Source organism: Larus michahellis, chromosome 4, assembly GCF_964199755.1.
Source record: "Larus michahellis chromosome 4, bLarMic1.1, whole genome shotgun sequence".
Classification (NCBI taxonomy): Eukaryota; Metazoa; Chordata; class Aves; order Charadriiformes; family Laridae; genus Larus; species Larus michahellis.
This window is the reverse complement of record NC_133899.1, coordinates 11489718-11505454: the sequence shown is the minus strand read 5'-3', so window position 1 is coordinate 11505454 and position 15737 is coordinate 11489718. Positions and strand designations below refer to the sequence as shown.

The following is a 15737-nucleotide window of genomic DNA, read 5'->3' as shown; positions in this document are numbered from 1 at the left end:
CTTCTGCACCTCTGAAGCTCCACGATCCATTCAGTGACCTATATTTGTCCTTGGCTTCCTCTCTTGTTTACCGATATTCCCACAGCTCTATCAATCAGGTAAAAGACTGGTAAAGAGCTTTACCTATTTTTCTTTTCTCCTCAGATGGATGCTCTCTCTTTTCCTGATGCTAGCTGGCTGCTTTTTACCTCCTGGGTGCCTGACTCGGGCACCTACACTGCTGCGTGGATAACTAAAACCGGCCCCGTAAAGCTGGCACACAAGATGACCACAGAAGGGAGCTGCGTTCTGAGATGTCCCATCTCCTGGGTGCTGGTGGAATAGCTCCTTCTGGCCAAAATTCTACTTTTCTATGCCAGGGCACTTCCAAACTTAGTTTGCTCTGTCTGAAAAAAAGATCTAATAGGGCAACAGACTGCTGGAAAAGGGCTTTCTGTGCCAGGCGATGTGTATGCTGGGACCCGTGTCTCCAGGCTGAGCCGGTGCAGGGGACAGGAGCGGAGACGGGTCCTCCCCCCACACCAGGCCACCACCCTGTCCTGCCTGTGGAGTCACTTCTCAGGCCAAGGGCTACTGTTCCGGGGGTGGCACTTGGAGGCAACTGGAATGACCTTGGTGCTAATGCATGACACTGTTTGTGAACCCACTACGGGTTTAAGGAAAAACACACAACTAATTAAAAACCCCAAGACCTGGCACGCTCACACACATGCTTCACGGCAGCTTGTCAGGACTCCAGCTGCAGATACTATTCCTTATCTCCCTCTAAAAATGGGGATAAAGCAGGGGAAGCAAATAGCACATGCATATATTTATGATCAACTTTTAAAAAATTATCATGAAGCTTAAGGGCATGACTCCATGCTAATGTCTTTGCAGATAGCTCGTTTACTTATCATCATATGCTGGCGCCCTTGGTGTCATATACCATACCGGCTGCATAAACAAGTCGTATATTCAAATATGAGCACGGCATAAACGCTTTCAACAATAGACACTGCAAATACGAAGATGGGGGGGGGGGTTGCACATTTTAATGTAAAGGTTTTCGTTTACAAAATATTTCTCTAAGGTTTGGTACCAACTGTTACGGAAGATGCATGAAAAAAAATCTGTTTTTCGGCACCGTTAGCGAAGCGTTCAGCAGCACACAATCTTTCTTGGCATTTGAGACTCCGTATCTGTCACGCACATCTTGGCTCTGTGGCGTGAGCGGGATGGTACCACCGAGAGCGCAGCTGGTGCTGAAGACCAGACGCGCACAGCACATGGATGTGGGGATTCTTGTCTGTTTGGTGCGATTGGAGTGAGGAGGGCCAGGCTGGGGGCAGACGCTCCAGGCTGAACAGCCATTCCAAGGCCCAGCAGACCTGCTCTTGGAAGCTCTCCCAGCTCCTTTGCACCCACAAGAAACCCAGCACTCCAGGACTGGTCCCCGGCTCGGAGCAAAGCCCCACGGCTGGGGACGAGTGGGAGATCTTGCTTCAGAAACACACTGCCGACCCAAATTCAAATACCCATGTGGACACACCTCCAGCCCGCTCCTACCAAGGGGTGCAAGTCCGGCCTCCCTCCCTGGGAGCATCCTTCCCACTGTTCCAGAGGAAGGCAGGAAAGATGCTGTAGGAGCAATGCCACAGAACTGACGGGTACCCACAAGGTGAGTGCTACAGCTAGCCAGAAATTATGCATAATGATTCAGTTAAGACTTTCCAGGTGGCTTCAAAACAATTTAAACAAACCCCCCAGCCACTGGCACAGCAAACGAGCCTTCCTGTAGAAGCTATTTCTCTTCGTCCCAAGGAGCAGCAGTTGAAATGTCTGGCATTAGTGCGCCAGAGCTGGGGTTTAAAACGAAGCGCTGTGGGGAGGTGCGATCACCGGCACCTCCGCTGCCTTCCTGGGGGTCAGACCTCTGAAAGCCACCATGCCTGGGGACACCCGCATCTGCTTGCAGGCAGCCAGCCAGAAACATTCTCCAAGAGATTTCTCTGTATCTATTTTTATTCCTTCAATAGTTTGCCCCTAACTAGTGCCAAAGACGTGTTTGTTACAGAAAGAATTGCGTGAAGTGCCAGAAAAACTGCAAATTAACACCACTGAGAATGCACACAGTAGGAAGGGATTCAGACCACTAGGAATGGAAAAAAAGAAAAGAAAGAAAGAAAGAAAGAAAACTGGATTCAGCAAGTATCCTAATCTTACCCCAAAAGTGTTATTTACAGTGAGCCTCAGACAGAGGAAGGCATTTTACTGCACTAAGTTATTCTTAATCACTGGTATCATCTGCTGAGAGCTGTCATCTGCCTGGAGACATCTGGCAAGAAGATCCGAACCTCAGCCTAAGATGCCACAGTATCAAGTAGGAGCTGACCATGGCTTCTGTGGCAGTGGCAGAGACACCGGTGCCTCCACCTAACCCTGTGCCTGGCACCACCACAGGCCATCCATCGTAGGGTCACCAGCACGCACTGGGCATGTAACGTAACCTTTGCTTTCCCCTTTGTACAAATGGTCGCTTGGTACACTAAGACACTGCAACGAACAATTCATTAGCATTTGAACGCTACTCAGAAGTCAGCACTTTGTAGACTAGTGCTAAAGATATCCAAGTACGTTTATCAAATGCTACCATTCTCACTTCATTGCACGTACGTGATGTCTGTTTGTGCTTCAAACCACTTACAAGGTGACAGGGTTTGAAAGTATCGCTAACTACGGGACCAACCTCGCTATGTGACCGCCTGTCACACTGTGCTGGTTTTGGCTGGGGGAAAGTTAATTTTCTTCCCAGCAGCTAGTGTGGGGCTGTGTTTTGGGTTCCTGATGGAAACAGCGCTGATAACACAGGGCTGTTTTAGACACTGCTGAGCAGCCCTTACACAGCACCCAGGGCTGTTCCGCTCCTCACCCCACCAGTGAGCAGGCTGGGGCTGCACTAACAGTTGGGAGGGGACACGGCCGGGACAGCTGACCCCGACTAACCACAGGGATATTCCATACCGTATGACATCATGCTCAGTACACAAAGCTGGGGAAGGAGGAGGAAGGGGGGATGCTCAGAGTGATGGCATTTTGTCGTCCCAAGTCAGCGTTACGCTGATGGAGCCTGGCTTTCCTGGGGATGGCTGAAGCCCCACCTGCCCACGGGGAGAGGGGAATGAATTCCTTGTTGTTTTGCTTGTGCATGCAGCTTTTGCTGTGCTTATTAAACTGTCTATTTCAAGTCACAAGTTTTCCTTATTTGTTCCAATTCTTCTCCCCATCCCACTGCGGGGGGAGAAGTGAGTGAGCGGCTGCATGGTCCCAGCTGCCGGTGGGGGTTAAACCACGACCTATATGTGTGTTATTCTTCTCAACTAACTGGAGAGTGAGTACATGCAGGTGAACACAAAACCCATATTTGGTCACACCAAATATTCATTTCTCGTCTCCTGAGGGGTGTCACGCTGGACAAGGACAGCAACAAATGCAGGCACTCAATGCGTACCGAGAGGTTTATTTCTGGTCTGATATACAGCATCGATTACTCCTGATTTCCAGCTTAGCGAGCATCTTTTTAAAATCTGAATAACAATCTTATTTTCTATTTAAAAGCCTGATTCTCTTCTATGGAAATAATTACCAGGCCTGTCATCTAAAAAGGAAAAATCCTGTCAAAATATCAGTTTTAACTGTTGGGAAAACAACAAAACTCAGCAAGAATAGAATAAAACATAACTATTCAAAAATCCTAATTGTAAAAGCTATTTTTAATCATAAATGTAGTTAAGTGTAATATTTACAATGCATGACATTTTCATGGTAATAAAAAATTCCTATTATTTTTGCCATTATTATGTTAATTGAATTCATCAAATAGATCTACTTACATTCATTTCATTAGGACCTAGTTAGAACTTAGTATTATTCATTCTTACTTCATCACTCATAGTCAGAATATAGCAATTTACAGACAAAGGCCTTTGCATTCTCTTATGTATTTATTTTTTTTTTAAATCACGTTCGTCTGCACTTTTAATTGTAGTTGCAGGATACAATGCCAGCTCCCAGCTACAACAGGGAGTCAGGATATTGTTAGGATCTTGCCCTTAGCCACGTATTAAATCCTCCCAACTGTTCAGAGGCAGCTCAAACAGCAGCCCCACGCCCTGCTAAGCCCCTCCAGCGTGGTGGGACGGGACACCCACCCACTTCTGACCTACTCCTGCGGCTTTCCTCCTCCCGGCTTCCCCAAGTCACATAACCCGTGCCCTGGGTCTCTCAGTCCCGTGGAGAGTTTAGCCTGTCCCCACGGGGGCACAAGGACCCCCTACACGAGCATACAGCAGACGTTTCTACAGGTTTAGCAAAGCCGCGGGTGTTCTCTAGCACCTGCACCAGACCCTGCAGCACGGGCCCCAATGTGCTGTGAGCGAACGGGACGTCTCTACGGCTGGGAAAAACCACACACAGAGGCAACTTGCCGGCGGGGATTAAACCATGACAAATACATCGCAGCCTGTGACGACACCATAGAGATGGAGCCTCATTTCAATGGGATGCTAATTCTCAAGTTATAGGATGGTACTTAAAACAGGAATTTTTTCAGGCAATTTAGATGTACAATTTGCCATAAAACTGCTCATGCTCCTACTGCAATTTTGCATATAAATTGCAAAATAGCATTTACAAATAAGCAATTGAGTAAACAGCAGAAAGAAGCAAAGATGCTAATTGTCCTTATTACCTCCAAAGCAATATAACATTATTGTCATTAACGTAAAAATTATTTTTTATGAGTGTATGTAACTTCAGCGTAGGCCAACGTTTGTGATCTAGAAGTGGAACATATATGCCAACATACATGCCTCATCTAACCCTCATATATCTGATTAGATTCATTGCACTGACTAAATAAGATTAATCTCTGCACAAAGCACGCATCTGTCCTTCAACATGTACCCTGCACTATTCTCTTGAAATTCTGCAGACTAAAACTGTGCATTTCTACAACTGTAGGGACAACTTTTACAGTACTTTCCCAAATACAGTACCTTCAATGCTAGCTGTTCAGCAGGAAAAAGAGAGAGCAAAAAAAATTCCAAATTCCAAAAAGATTAATTTAATCGCATCCTAACCTCTGAGGCAAAGAATTTTGAGAATGATATGAAATACTTAAGGTGTATTTCAAAGAGAGTATTTTTGAGCAACAGAGAATAGCTTTAAAGCCCTTCTCCATAACGCTATTTAATAAAAAAGCCAATTGCAGCACAGATGTGAGCATAAACATGATCTTGGCAGTAGCAGCAGTCATTGGGGAATCTCTTGAGTGTAGCAGAAGCTGTAACTGAGTTATTTCTTTAAGACACAGCGCTAGCCACCTTTCTTTGGCTTTTCCAAAGGAAACGGTTCAAAACTCACTCTGGTGGCACTTGCAAACACATCATGTGCGTAAAAGGAACAATTCTACAAATACCCTGTGGGAAACTGGACCATAAAGGCTGCAACAGTTGGGTATGACCCACCGGCTTACCTGCCGCAGATGCAAGTGTAGGAAGTGTGGCGCATGCCCCCTCGAGTGTAGCAGTAGTGCTGGAACAGGCTGCAAAGAGAGAGACGTGGTAATTAATAATATATTCCAAACCACCATGAGACGGGGACAAAAGCTGTGGTGGGGCAAATCCCCAGCAAGGCTCTGTGCCCATTTTTGCCCGGCTGAACCCCCCAGTTCCCCACAGCCCAGCCCAGCGGTCCTGCCAAGCATCCCACCGCGCATCCCGCCGCTCCCACACAGCCCAGGAAGCAACTTTGCCACAGAGAAGAGGGGCTGGAGCACAGCTCCAGAACTTCCAATGGCAAACCGCATTGCTCAACAGCTCAACATAGAAAGGCAAGTCACTGCTGGCAAAAGGTAGTTCCCCTGACCGTAGAACGAACGGGATGGCAGCGGTTAAATGCTGAAGCTGGCCAAACTCTCTGAAGTGGACTTGAGAAAACCACTTTTTGCTGTATTTCAGGTACACAATCACATCCATGATCCCCATTTTCAACCTTGACGCCTCCAGTTGATGGCGTGTACACTCAGCAAAAGTAAAGTCCAGCCAACCCTTCAGGGGAAGGAGCTTGCCAGACAGGGCAAACTCTTCTTCAAAATGATTTCAGCAGAAGTTCTCTCATCCCTGCCACCTCCCCAGCATCCTCTGCTAAAGCTGAACTAGATATCCCTGTGCGTGGGGGAGGCCTGGCGGGCATCAGCCTGTGCTGTGCACCCTCCTCTGCAGACAAGCCAGCAGAGCTCCCCATTTGCCAAGCCAGGCACCTCCTGCTAGTGTCATGGCCCACGCTGGAATGGATGCTCTCATGTCGTCTTCTCTGTAGCACAATGGATGCAGAGAAAACACAAGACTATTCGATTTCAGAGTGCGGTACCTAAATACCTCTCTGATCTTCCCCTGCCCAAACATGGGAAAAAAATTAACACAGACTCAATCCCGACAGCAAGAAGCCACTGTGATAGAGTCCTCAACTCCCTATAAAGCACATCTAACACAACGCTTTGTGCTTGTGTGTGTGAGGGACAGGGAAGGGGAGTGAGGGCAGCCCCGGCTCCATGGCTGACTCCTCTCGCGCTGCCCTCCTGCTGGAGGAGCTGTCTGGCCTAAAAAGCTTAAAAACGTTTTCATCTTCACTGCCAAAGTCACCTTCATGTGAGGGCAGATGCACCCAAAGCACAATTAATATAGGATTAGGTGCTTTAAGAGCTAAGCACATATCATGGATCCTTTTATTCTTTTTGAAATATGCTCTAATTACAATCCAATTCCCTTTAATACTGAATGAATTTCAAAAACTCCTTTCTTGTAATACCGAAATCATTTCATTAACACCGAGTGATAATGGTGCCATTCAAAGAATAGAGATGCTGTGATTTTGTCCGTCTGCAGCAGCAATCCACAGAACACAATTCAAATTCTTTGAAGGATATTAAAGACATTACATGCTTGTAAAACCAAACCAGATTTGAAAGTTACACAAAAAGACAGTATTAAAAGAGAAACAAAACAAAACATACAAATTAATCACGTAAGGAAAAAGCCTACATTCGGAGACTTAATAGGGAGACCCAGTTTACAAGATGTCTTTTCTGATCAAAATGTTGTGGTTTTACACGGCAGAAATACTAATTTTGTATTGCCCAGAAACCAGCAATGGCAAAGAGTAGGCGAAATGACAAAGAAGCTAAGGAGAATTCTGATAGGTGAGAGCACAGCAGAGATATCACTAAAATGAGCTAATAAAATTTATCACCTAAACTATTCGCTCTGATAGGCATTTTTTCACCAAGTAGTGATGTGACATGGGACCGCAGCCCCAGACCTGCTCTTCCCCAGCATGCCTGCAGGCACCGCTCACGCTGCAAGACACCACTCACTCCGTGAGACACCGCACTGTGCACTAACATTGTGCACAATCACATCTTACACAGTTATATACGTGCAGTTACATTTTAGGAAGCAACTTTTAGTGTATTTTATAGTCCCTTCACCTTAAATGATTGAATAAACTATCTCCTCTAGACAGCAACTTCCAGTAACCTTCTAAAGAACTTTAAAAATGAAATAATGAAGGTTGTAAACGTCTTTCCATCTGCAGTGATGCAGGGACAGCAGGGTTTCTTTTTCCATATGACAACTGATCACATATTCATGGCTGCAATTTATATGAAACTGTGCAGCCGAGTAATAGTATTCACCTTTTGCAGTACTCCCCGATTAGCAGTAAAAAGCAGTAAATAAATTAAGACATGCTTCGTATGATCCAGCTGTTGCCTGAACTTTGTTTCTGTTTTCTAAAAAAGGAACCTAGTTGTTTCATCAAACTTGACAGACCTTCTTTTAAGAGTAAGTAAAAAGTGGTTGTTTATGTGACTCAGTTGAAGATAGTACAACTTTGCCAAGCAATGAGTTTTCCACTAGTAAAACTACTCACATCACTTTTTTTGAATTTACTTTTTCGGGCTATGACTCACTAGAAACATGTTCATGTAGTTGGAAAAAAACCATTTCTATCAGAGACAGACAACATCCTTGTATAACATGGCACCGGTAAGCGCAGGATTGCATATCCCTGTAATGGCAAATGGTGGCTTTTCAAAGCTGAAAAACGTATATATAGAATTAGAGAAGCTGCCAGAACTTTGTAGTTAAAATCCTGGTTCCACTGAAGTTAATGCAGATTCTGCCACTAGGCTGCTTCACACCCGGATTTCACTGTCTGCACACCACAGGAATCTTCATCTGAAAGTGCGATACGAAAGTATAAAGTCTGAAACAGTGGGATAGAATATCATTTAATCTGGCGCTGCACATATATTGCAAATATTGCACCTTGAACTTTGCCTGGTCTTTTTGCTTGGCAGATGTGTGTGTTTAGGCAGTTTTATGTTGGTGCTGGATGCTTTGCTGAGAGTTTTAAACGCAACCCAGACAGATACAAAAGTTAAGCCCCTCTTTCTCTTCTCTTTTCATGGGTTTCAAAGCCTGCCGTCATGTTTTATGCAGTATTTCCCTGGAGGGTGTATATATTACTTATCATGCACGTACCACCTCGGTGGTGTCGATGGATTGGCCACTGGTGTATTTGCATGTCAGACACATACAACTTTGCTGGAGCTGGCGGGGCTTTCACATTGCTTTTCAAACAACTTACTACTTTTTTTTTTGTTGTTTTTTTTGGAAATGTAGAGATACATCTTGGGCTTGATGCTTCTTCTTTTTACCAAAAACATCAGCTTCTTTAACTGATTGACAATATGAGGAGATTGAAGGTAGTTTTAAAAACCTGTTTTTTCCATTAACTTAAAAAAGAGCAAGTATTATCCGCCAATATCTCAAGTAAATCTGGCCCGAGTGCACTTCCCCCAGCCTTGCAAATTTGCTGAGGCACAAGATGGTGTTACCCCTCTGCTCCGCTGAGTCCCCACTAGCTCAGTGACTGCACTGCTTTGAGAGAGAAGAAAACACCGCTTTCAGAAATAATGGGTTCTTCATCACTAGAAGTAACAGAAAAAGTATACACTTGTGATTTTTGAGATCTTATGGAGTATTGCATACATCCAAACAAAACTCCAGAATGCTTAAAAAGCCTCAACTTCAACACAGCCAAAAAAGCCACTGATGCGAAACCTGCCAAGGATAGTCTTTCTGTCAAATGACGCGAACCGCTCTGGCAACGATGCTTGTGTCTAATGATCATCTTCGGTCCAGTGTCTACTGCTGTCCAGCACACATGGACAATTACAACCAGATCTCTGCTACCAATATAAACTGAATCAAATAAAGAACAGTTTTCCTATCTTAAGTGGATTTATGGGATAAAGGCACTTAAAGCAGGAGGGATAGAAACTATCGGTAATAACTGCCCTCAGACTTTTTGCTTATTTCCAGATCTTCCTCACGACTAGAATGCAACATTACCCATACACACTCAGCACAGTGGGATTTTTATTTCCCAAAAGAAGTAAACAAGTAATCTCTAATTTGAATTCTTATCATCAGCTCTTCTTGGGTTACAATAAATATTTGTAAGAAAACCACATTTTATATTTCTCAGATATTCACTCCCAAAACCAAGACACTTCTAGATCAAAAAGGTTCAATATCTAAGTAAAAATCCAACAGAGTATTTTGGCCTATATCTTACAAAAAAGGTAAAAACTGTAATTGCAGAAAACGCAGTAAGTACAGAGAAAAGAAAGAGAGGGAACAAAAAGCGGCAACAATATCTGGCAAAAACCCTTTTAAAAACTTAAGCCAATTTTCTCTAAGAGTGCTCAGAACGTTCCTCAGTGGCCTCTTCGGAGGGTCCCCCGGCCCCAGTCCCCCACTCCAGGGAAGCGCTGCAGAGCCAGGCGTGCGCATTGCTTTGGGATGGAGGAACTGCTCCTTCCAAGGCTTCCGATGAAGGAGCACCAAACCACCGAATAACCCTGTCCATTGTTCCCAGATACCAGAACCACGTCAAGAACACCTGCTGGACACTGGTCCTTCAGGAACTAGACTTTTAGATTCTGTATCAGAGATCTCCTGTCAGAAATGCAACTTGCCTTGTGAAGCATACGATGTCCAGAAGTGTCAAGGACACTCATGGGCCAATACCTCATTAAGGTGTTTATATTGAAAATGTATTTATATAAAAAAATTTTCACACTGGATCACTCACTGGTTTGAAGATGTTTCAGATCCACAATAACGTCCTCAGCGCACCTTTGAGAAAGTTGCCTCCTAATAAAAAGAAACCTTTACACACTTCAGAAATAGTATTCTTTGAACACAGCCCTTGAGACTTGCCTTGAAATGCAAGCAGGTGGTTTTGAACTATAAATTGGAAAGCACCGCAGCTTAAGGGAGTTCTGTACAGAACTTGGAGGATTTTCTGTAGTTCCTTTTTTGTTTTTCATGAGTACACTTGGAAGATGTAGGTGAATATCTATTAGTTATCTCTGCACCAAATTACTTTTGAATTACAACTAGAACATGCCCTTATGCTTTTGTACGGTGTAAATATCAAGTGTAGCCATGAGACAGGCAAAAAACCAAAGCTTTTTTAAAGAATTCACAAAAGGCCAAATTTTCCAAAGCTGATGTCTCTATTTACACCAGGACCAAAAGCCACTGTTTTGATCATTTAGACACAAAAGTCCCTTAACATGAGAAAGCCATAAAGCCGCAATCACACAAAATTGTTAAGCCACAGTAAATATAATTTGCCCATGATATCTAGAGTATTCATACCGAGCATTGAAGGGGGCTGGAAGGCCGGCACACACCGGAGAGAAGAGGCGGCGTCAGTTCCAACCCAGCGGTGGGCACGGGAGCAGGCGAGAGCGCTTCCTTCAGCCCCACGCTAGACACTCTCAGGGTCTTCAATACTCGGCATTTGTCTTTGGTAACCCACTTACTTCGATAATGGCATTTATTTTCCCATGGGCAACTAGATGCTTCAAGGCTTAATTTATCTAATCCGATTTTCATGTAGTTCACACTACAACACTGCACTATTGCAAAACGCGTCTGAGGTTGTTTTAATGCAAAAAAAGTCAGTATGTCATTGTGAAAGAGTAAAGGAGGGGAGTGAAGAAGAGCAGGAGAAATAATCCAGAAGTAATCCAATGAACAAATGATGAATTACAAACTTGCACCAGAACAAAAATATTACCAGTATGAGCAGATGAGCAAAGGTTTCTTCTGTATCTTGGAGACAATATCATTTAAGATTTACTAAAGCAATGTTATTATTTAAGGGTTCTACATGACTGGAAGTTCTTTAGAACAGAATTTACTGCTCCAGACAACAGAAAACAAAACCACTTCTCTCTATGGACTTCTTCTATGACTATGATTCTTAAACCTAACTGCTTACGCTACTTCTAACGAAAACCTTAGAGATCCAAACACTGGCTGGGTCCTTTTGCATGCTCGTGGAGCAGAGCTGCAGATGTCAACCAGCAATACTGAAAGCAGCTATACTTTGAAGCATCTCTATTCAAAAATGTCCTGATTTGTATTATGCAGAAGCAGAAATAATGTGGTATTTTAAAAAAATGTTGATCCTTCTGAAATCCAACATCTAGATTCTGTTCTCTTTTTTTGTGTGTTTTCTTTAACTAAATTATTTTTACTTATATGCATCAAATTCTAGATAATAATAGGCCCTTAGAAGAGAAAAATGTTATTTGAGTTCAGCAGGGATAAAAGAACTGTAACTTTAGCAAGGAGGAATGACAGATGAAACTGGCAGCGTATTAATGCAGCTACAGCACAGGACATTTATTACAAAATAAGGAAAAGCTGTGTAGAAGCAGTGTAGAAGTGAGCGGTCTCACCTTTGGAATAAAAAATTCATGTTGGTGTTTCTAAACGTGCTACTCCCCTTTCCTAAAACAGACGACAAGCCAGAGCTCGGGGCAGGAACTGGGGGTAAGATTGCCCCAAAAGGCAGATCCATTTTAAGAATACAAACACCAGATAAGAGAAGGAATGGCATTCCTTCAGAGCAAAGCCCACCAAGGCAAAGCTGTTTCACCAGCCGCTCACGCTACCTGGAAAGCAGAGACACACTGAACAGAAAGTCCATAAATAATAGGAAACTCGGCACTGTCACATATGTCATCTATGATTTGCAATGATTGAAGGTAATTGATCATCTCAGCTCAAGAACAGAGAGTTTAGGTGAGGGGTAATTAGCATTTTAATTGTGTAATTGGGAATTATAAATTACCTGTCTTATGTAAAAAATAACTGAGGAGATTATACAACATTAGCTGATATTTCATCTTTTTGGCTAAACTCCACGGGTTGCTGAATTTAGGCAATCTGGAATGCATTTTACACACACGCACACATTTTCTTTTTGTGGTTTGATTTCATGGCTGCCCTTTTATTACCACAGTTAACTATGCCACATGAAGCAAGTTCTTCCCCATCATTTTGCACACCTGAAATTTTTGAATAATTTTTGGGACAGAGAGCAAAGAAACAACACGACCCTATGATATCGCAGCAGTTTGAGAATGCCTGTGGAATCACTTCCCCTTCTCCCTCTTCTAACAGCTCTATCTGAGTTTAAATCCATTTTTTTTTCCAGTATGAGGAAAAGGCAAGTGTTTTAACAGATGCAGTTTTAAGAAGCGCATATACCCACTCTCTCTTGATTTGTCTTTCATCTAATTCTACGCTGCTGTGACATTTCTCTACCTCACTCTGAAAATTCATCAAATTATGCATTTTCACAGCAGTTCAGCTTAACCCACTTCATTACCCACGTCCAAATGCAAACAACGCCCACGTAAGCCCATAACCTCATCCTGGGCTGCTGCTTTTCCAGAAGCTGGGCGAGACGACAGAACAAGGGCCCTGGAGACAGCACCATTGCCAGAGTGCTCTGTAAATATACCTTTTCAGTAAGTCAATCTTTAAATTAACACTCAAGACACCTTTAAAGAAAGTCATCAAGTATGGTTGTCAAATTATTATTTTCCTGAAAGTCTTTTAACTCTACTCGGAAGATTCACCTATCATTTGTCAGAATTGTTTGATTCACCTGCAGAAAACCGGCTGACTTGTGGATTCAAGTATTATGACTATTGAACTACTGAAATCCTTACAGCCACTGCTTCATGGCAATTACGCTGATTAAGATACTCATAGTACAAACCTGCGAAGATTTTCATGTTAATTCTGACAAAGTTGAAAGTCAAGGTCTGCCTCACTTCCGGGTCTTTCCGTATGCAGCAGCTCAGCCGCAGCACGCGGGTGCTCCACTGGCAGAGGAACGTGCCTCTCCCAGAGCTGCTCCGTCTGCCAAGGGGCTGGGACAGGGAATCACAGAACGGTTTGGGTTGGAAGGGACCTTAAAGCCCATCCAGTGCCAACCCCTGCCCTGGGCAGGGACACCTCCCACCAGACCAGGTTGCTCCAAGCCCCGTCCAACCTGGCCTTGAACACCTCCGGGGATGGGGCAGCCACAGCTTCTCTGGGCAACCTGGGCCAGGGGCTCGCCACCCTCAGAGTGAGAAATTTCCTCCTAATATCTCATCTAAATCTCCCCTCGTCCAGTTTGAAGCCATCCCGCTCATCCTATTGCCTTGTAAAAAGTCCAAAAGTGTTTACCCAAAGGGTTGCACCAGGGCTCCAGCGAGTCAGAGCCACCAGTGAGTACCTGACAGAAGCAGCACCCATAGTCCACGGGAGTGCCATCGCGGGGACTCCAGCTCGGCAGGAGCACTGCAAGGGATGGAACTGCGCTGCTGGGAGTGTCCCCCCGCAGCCGCGAGGGGAACGGACCCCGCATACAGTTCCCAGCCCATCACAACAGTGAGGACCACAGCCCATCCTCAGCTGCCCTCCAGCGGGTGGTGGGTACGGCCAGCGGGGGGGACACAGCCTGGAGGTGCGGGAGAACCTGTCCTCCTCCTGCACCACGGCAACATCATCTCCATGTGCTGCTCTGTGCTCCCACCTCCCCAACTATTGCATTTAGGCAGCCAACACAGCAGCGGGACCTCCGCCTGCACTGCTCCCTACAGCAACGTGGAAGCTATAAAACCTTGAATCTAGGATTTATTTTCATCCATTTTCCACAGCAGAAGGATTTTAAAACGAGTTTTCAATCCTCACCAAATACATACATGGAAACCAGATCCGGCCACCGTACTGTGAAGCAACGATCATGAAGAGGGGTCTCCGTTTTCTTTCTTCACCAATTCTAAAGCCCACATGGAGTCACATCCAGCAGTAAAAAGGCAGAACTAAGTTCTGCACTGGTCTAAATTTCATATTTAATCTAATATTACGGGAAGAGATGGCATGAATTTTTCTTCAGCTCCTTGCTCCATTTCCAGCTCTAATAATTCTAGATCTCAACTGGCACATTTTAAATTAAATTTTTTGTAGTTTAAACCTATTTATCAACAGCTAATTAATGAGGTCTAAATCCTTTGATGACAGAATGATTAAACTGCGTTTTAACTAATCCATCTTTAATTAAAATGCTGCCAGCAAACCATTTCTGGATGTGTAAAAAGGACACATTTATAGATGCTCACTCTTTAACTATGCATTATGTAAAGCCAATAATTAGAAGAACTCATGATTTCAATTATATTTTAATTACTGTTACATATAAAACATGCTTTAATAGATGTAATGCAATACATTTTCTTTCTCTACAACCCACTAATCATTCCTATTGGGGTGACAACCAAATAAAAGGAAGTTTAATATATGCACTAGTACAGGAATCTTGTTTTAGCTTTGAGCCAATTCTCTCTCCATTTCTTCTTTGCAGCAGAAAGGTACTTAATTATCTCCAAACCTAAAACACAAATGAAACCCTATAAATCCCTGTTAAAATCCCAAAAGGAGATTAGCGGTAACTGACCATAACAAAGAGAAATGCTTTATCCTTATTATTACCCTTGCAAGTCTTCGAGTTTCTTAACTCAAAACAGACGGCTACTAAAAAACCTGCTAGTTAAGGAAAAAATAGGTGACATCCGTACTGACTTTCCTGCTTCTGACCTTTACAACTCTAGGAAATAACATGAGCCAAGAGATGCTTTAGTTATTGCAGGAGCCACCAATTTTCATCGATTTAGGGTATTTCTGCCTCTGTCTGGGAGGGGAGGGTGGTAGATGAACGTAATGCAGCCAACTCCCCACTATCTGCATTAATGGCAGGCTGAGACTTATAAATAGGAACGTGATGGAAGTTTAACTGTTCTTTACTACGGCTAAATCAGATTTTAATGCAATTATGGAACAAATTATTTATTTCTGAATCACAGAGAGTACAGATAGCTGGTCAGGAACACTCAGTATCCTGTAGCAATCCAACCTTTAAAATTGCATGTTATTACAATAGGTATTTTTTGCCGAGACAACCAAAAATTCAATAATTACAGTTATTAAACTCTGCACGTTCCGAGTAGTTGTATAACACAGAAAATTCAGTTCTTAGGGTTTCGCTGCTTTCAGTGATCTGAATCTGGCATGAGGAAACTAATAAGCTTATAGCAGAAGCCCGCTTGATTTATCCATTAAACTGTACTTCACAAATATTCAAAAAGGTGTATTATTTCTACTGCCTCAGATATGTTAAATTTAATTTTCATAAGCTGATTTCTACTGTTTGAATAGATTAATGAAATTGCTGATATTTCAGTTTATTTCAAGTTTTTACTAAAAAATAGCATT

At 43.5% G+C, this 15737-nt stretch overlaps 1 protein-coding gene across 3 annotated transcripts in view; it reads right to left on the bottom strand.

Annotated features, from left to right (window-relative positions):
* The window catches only part of PEPD (peptidase D), a 133854-nt gene that overhangs the window by 51493 nt on the left and 66624 nt on the right, over positions 1 to 15737 (bottom strand). For all 3 annotated transcript variants that reach the window (XM_074582945.1, XM_074582946.1, XM_074582947.1), the window contains one exon: positions 5516 to 5584. In XM_074582945.1, the coding sequence (XP_074439046.1) occupies positions 5516 to 5584 (69 nt within the window). The remainder of the gene's footprint in view (positions 1 to 5515; positions 5585 to 15737) is intronic.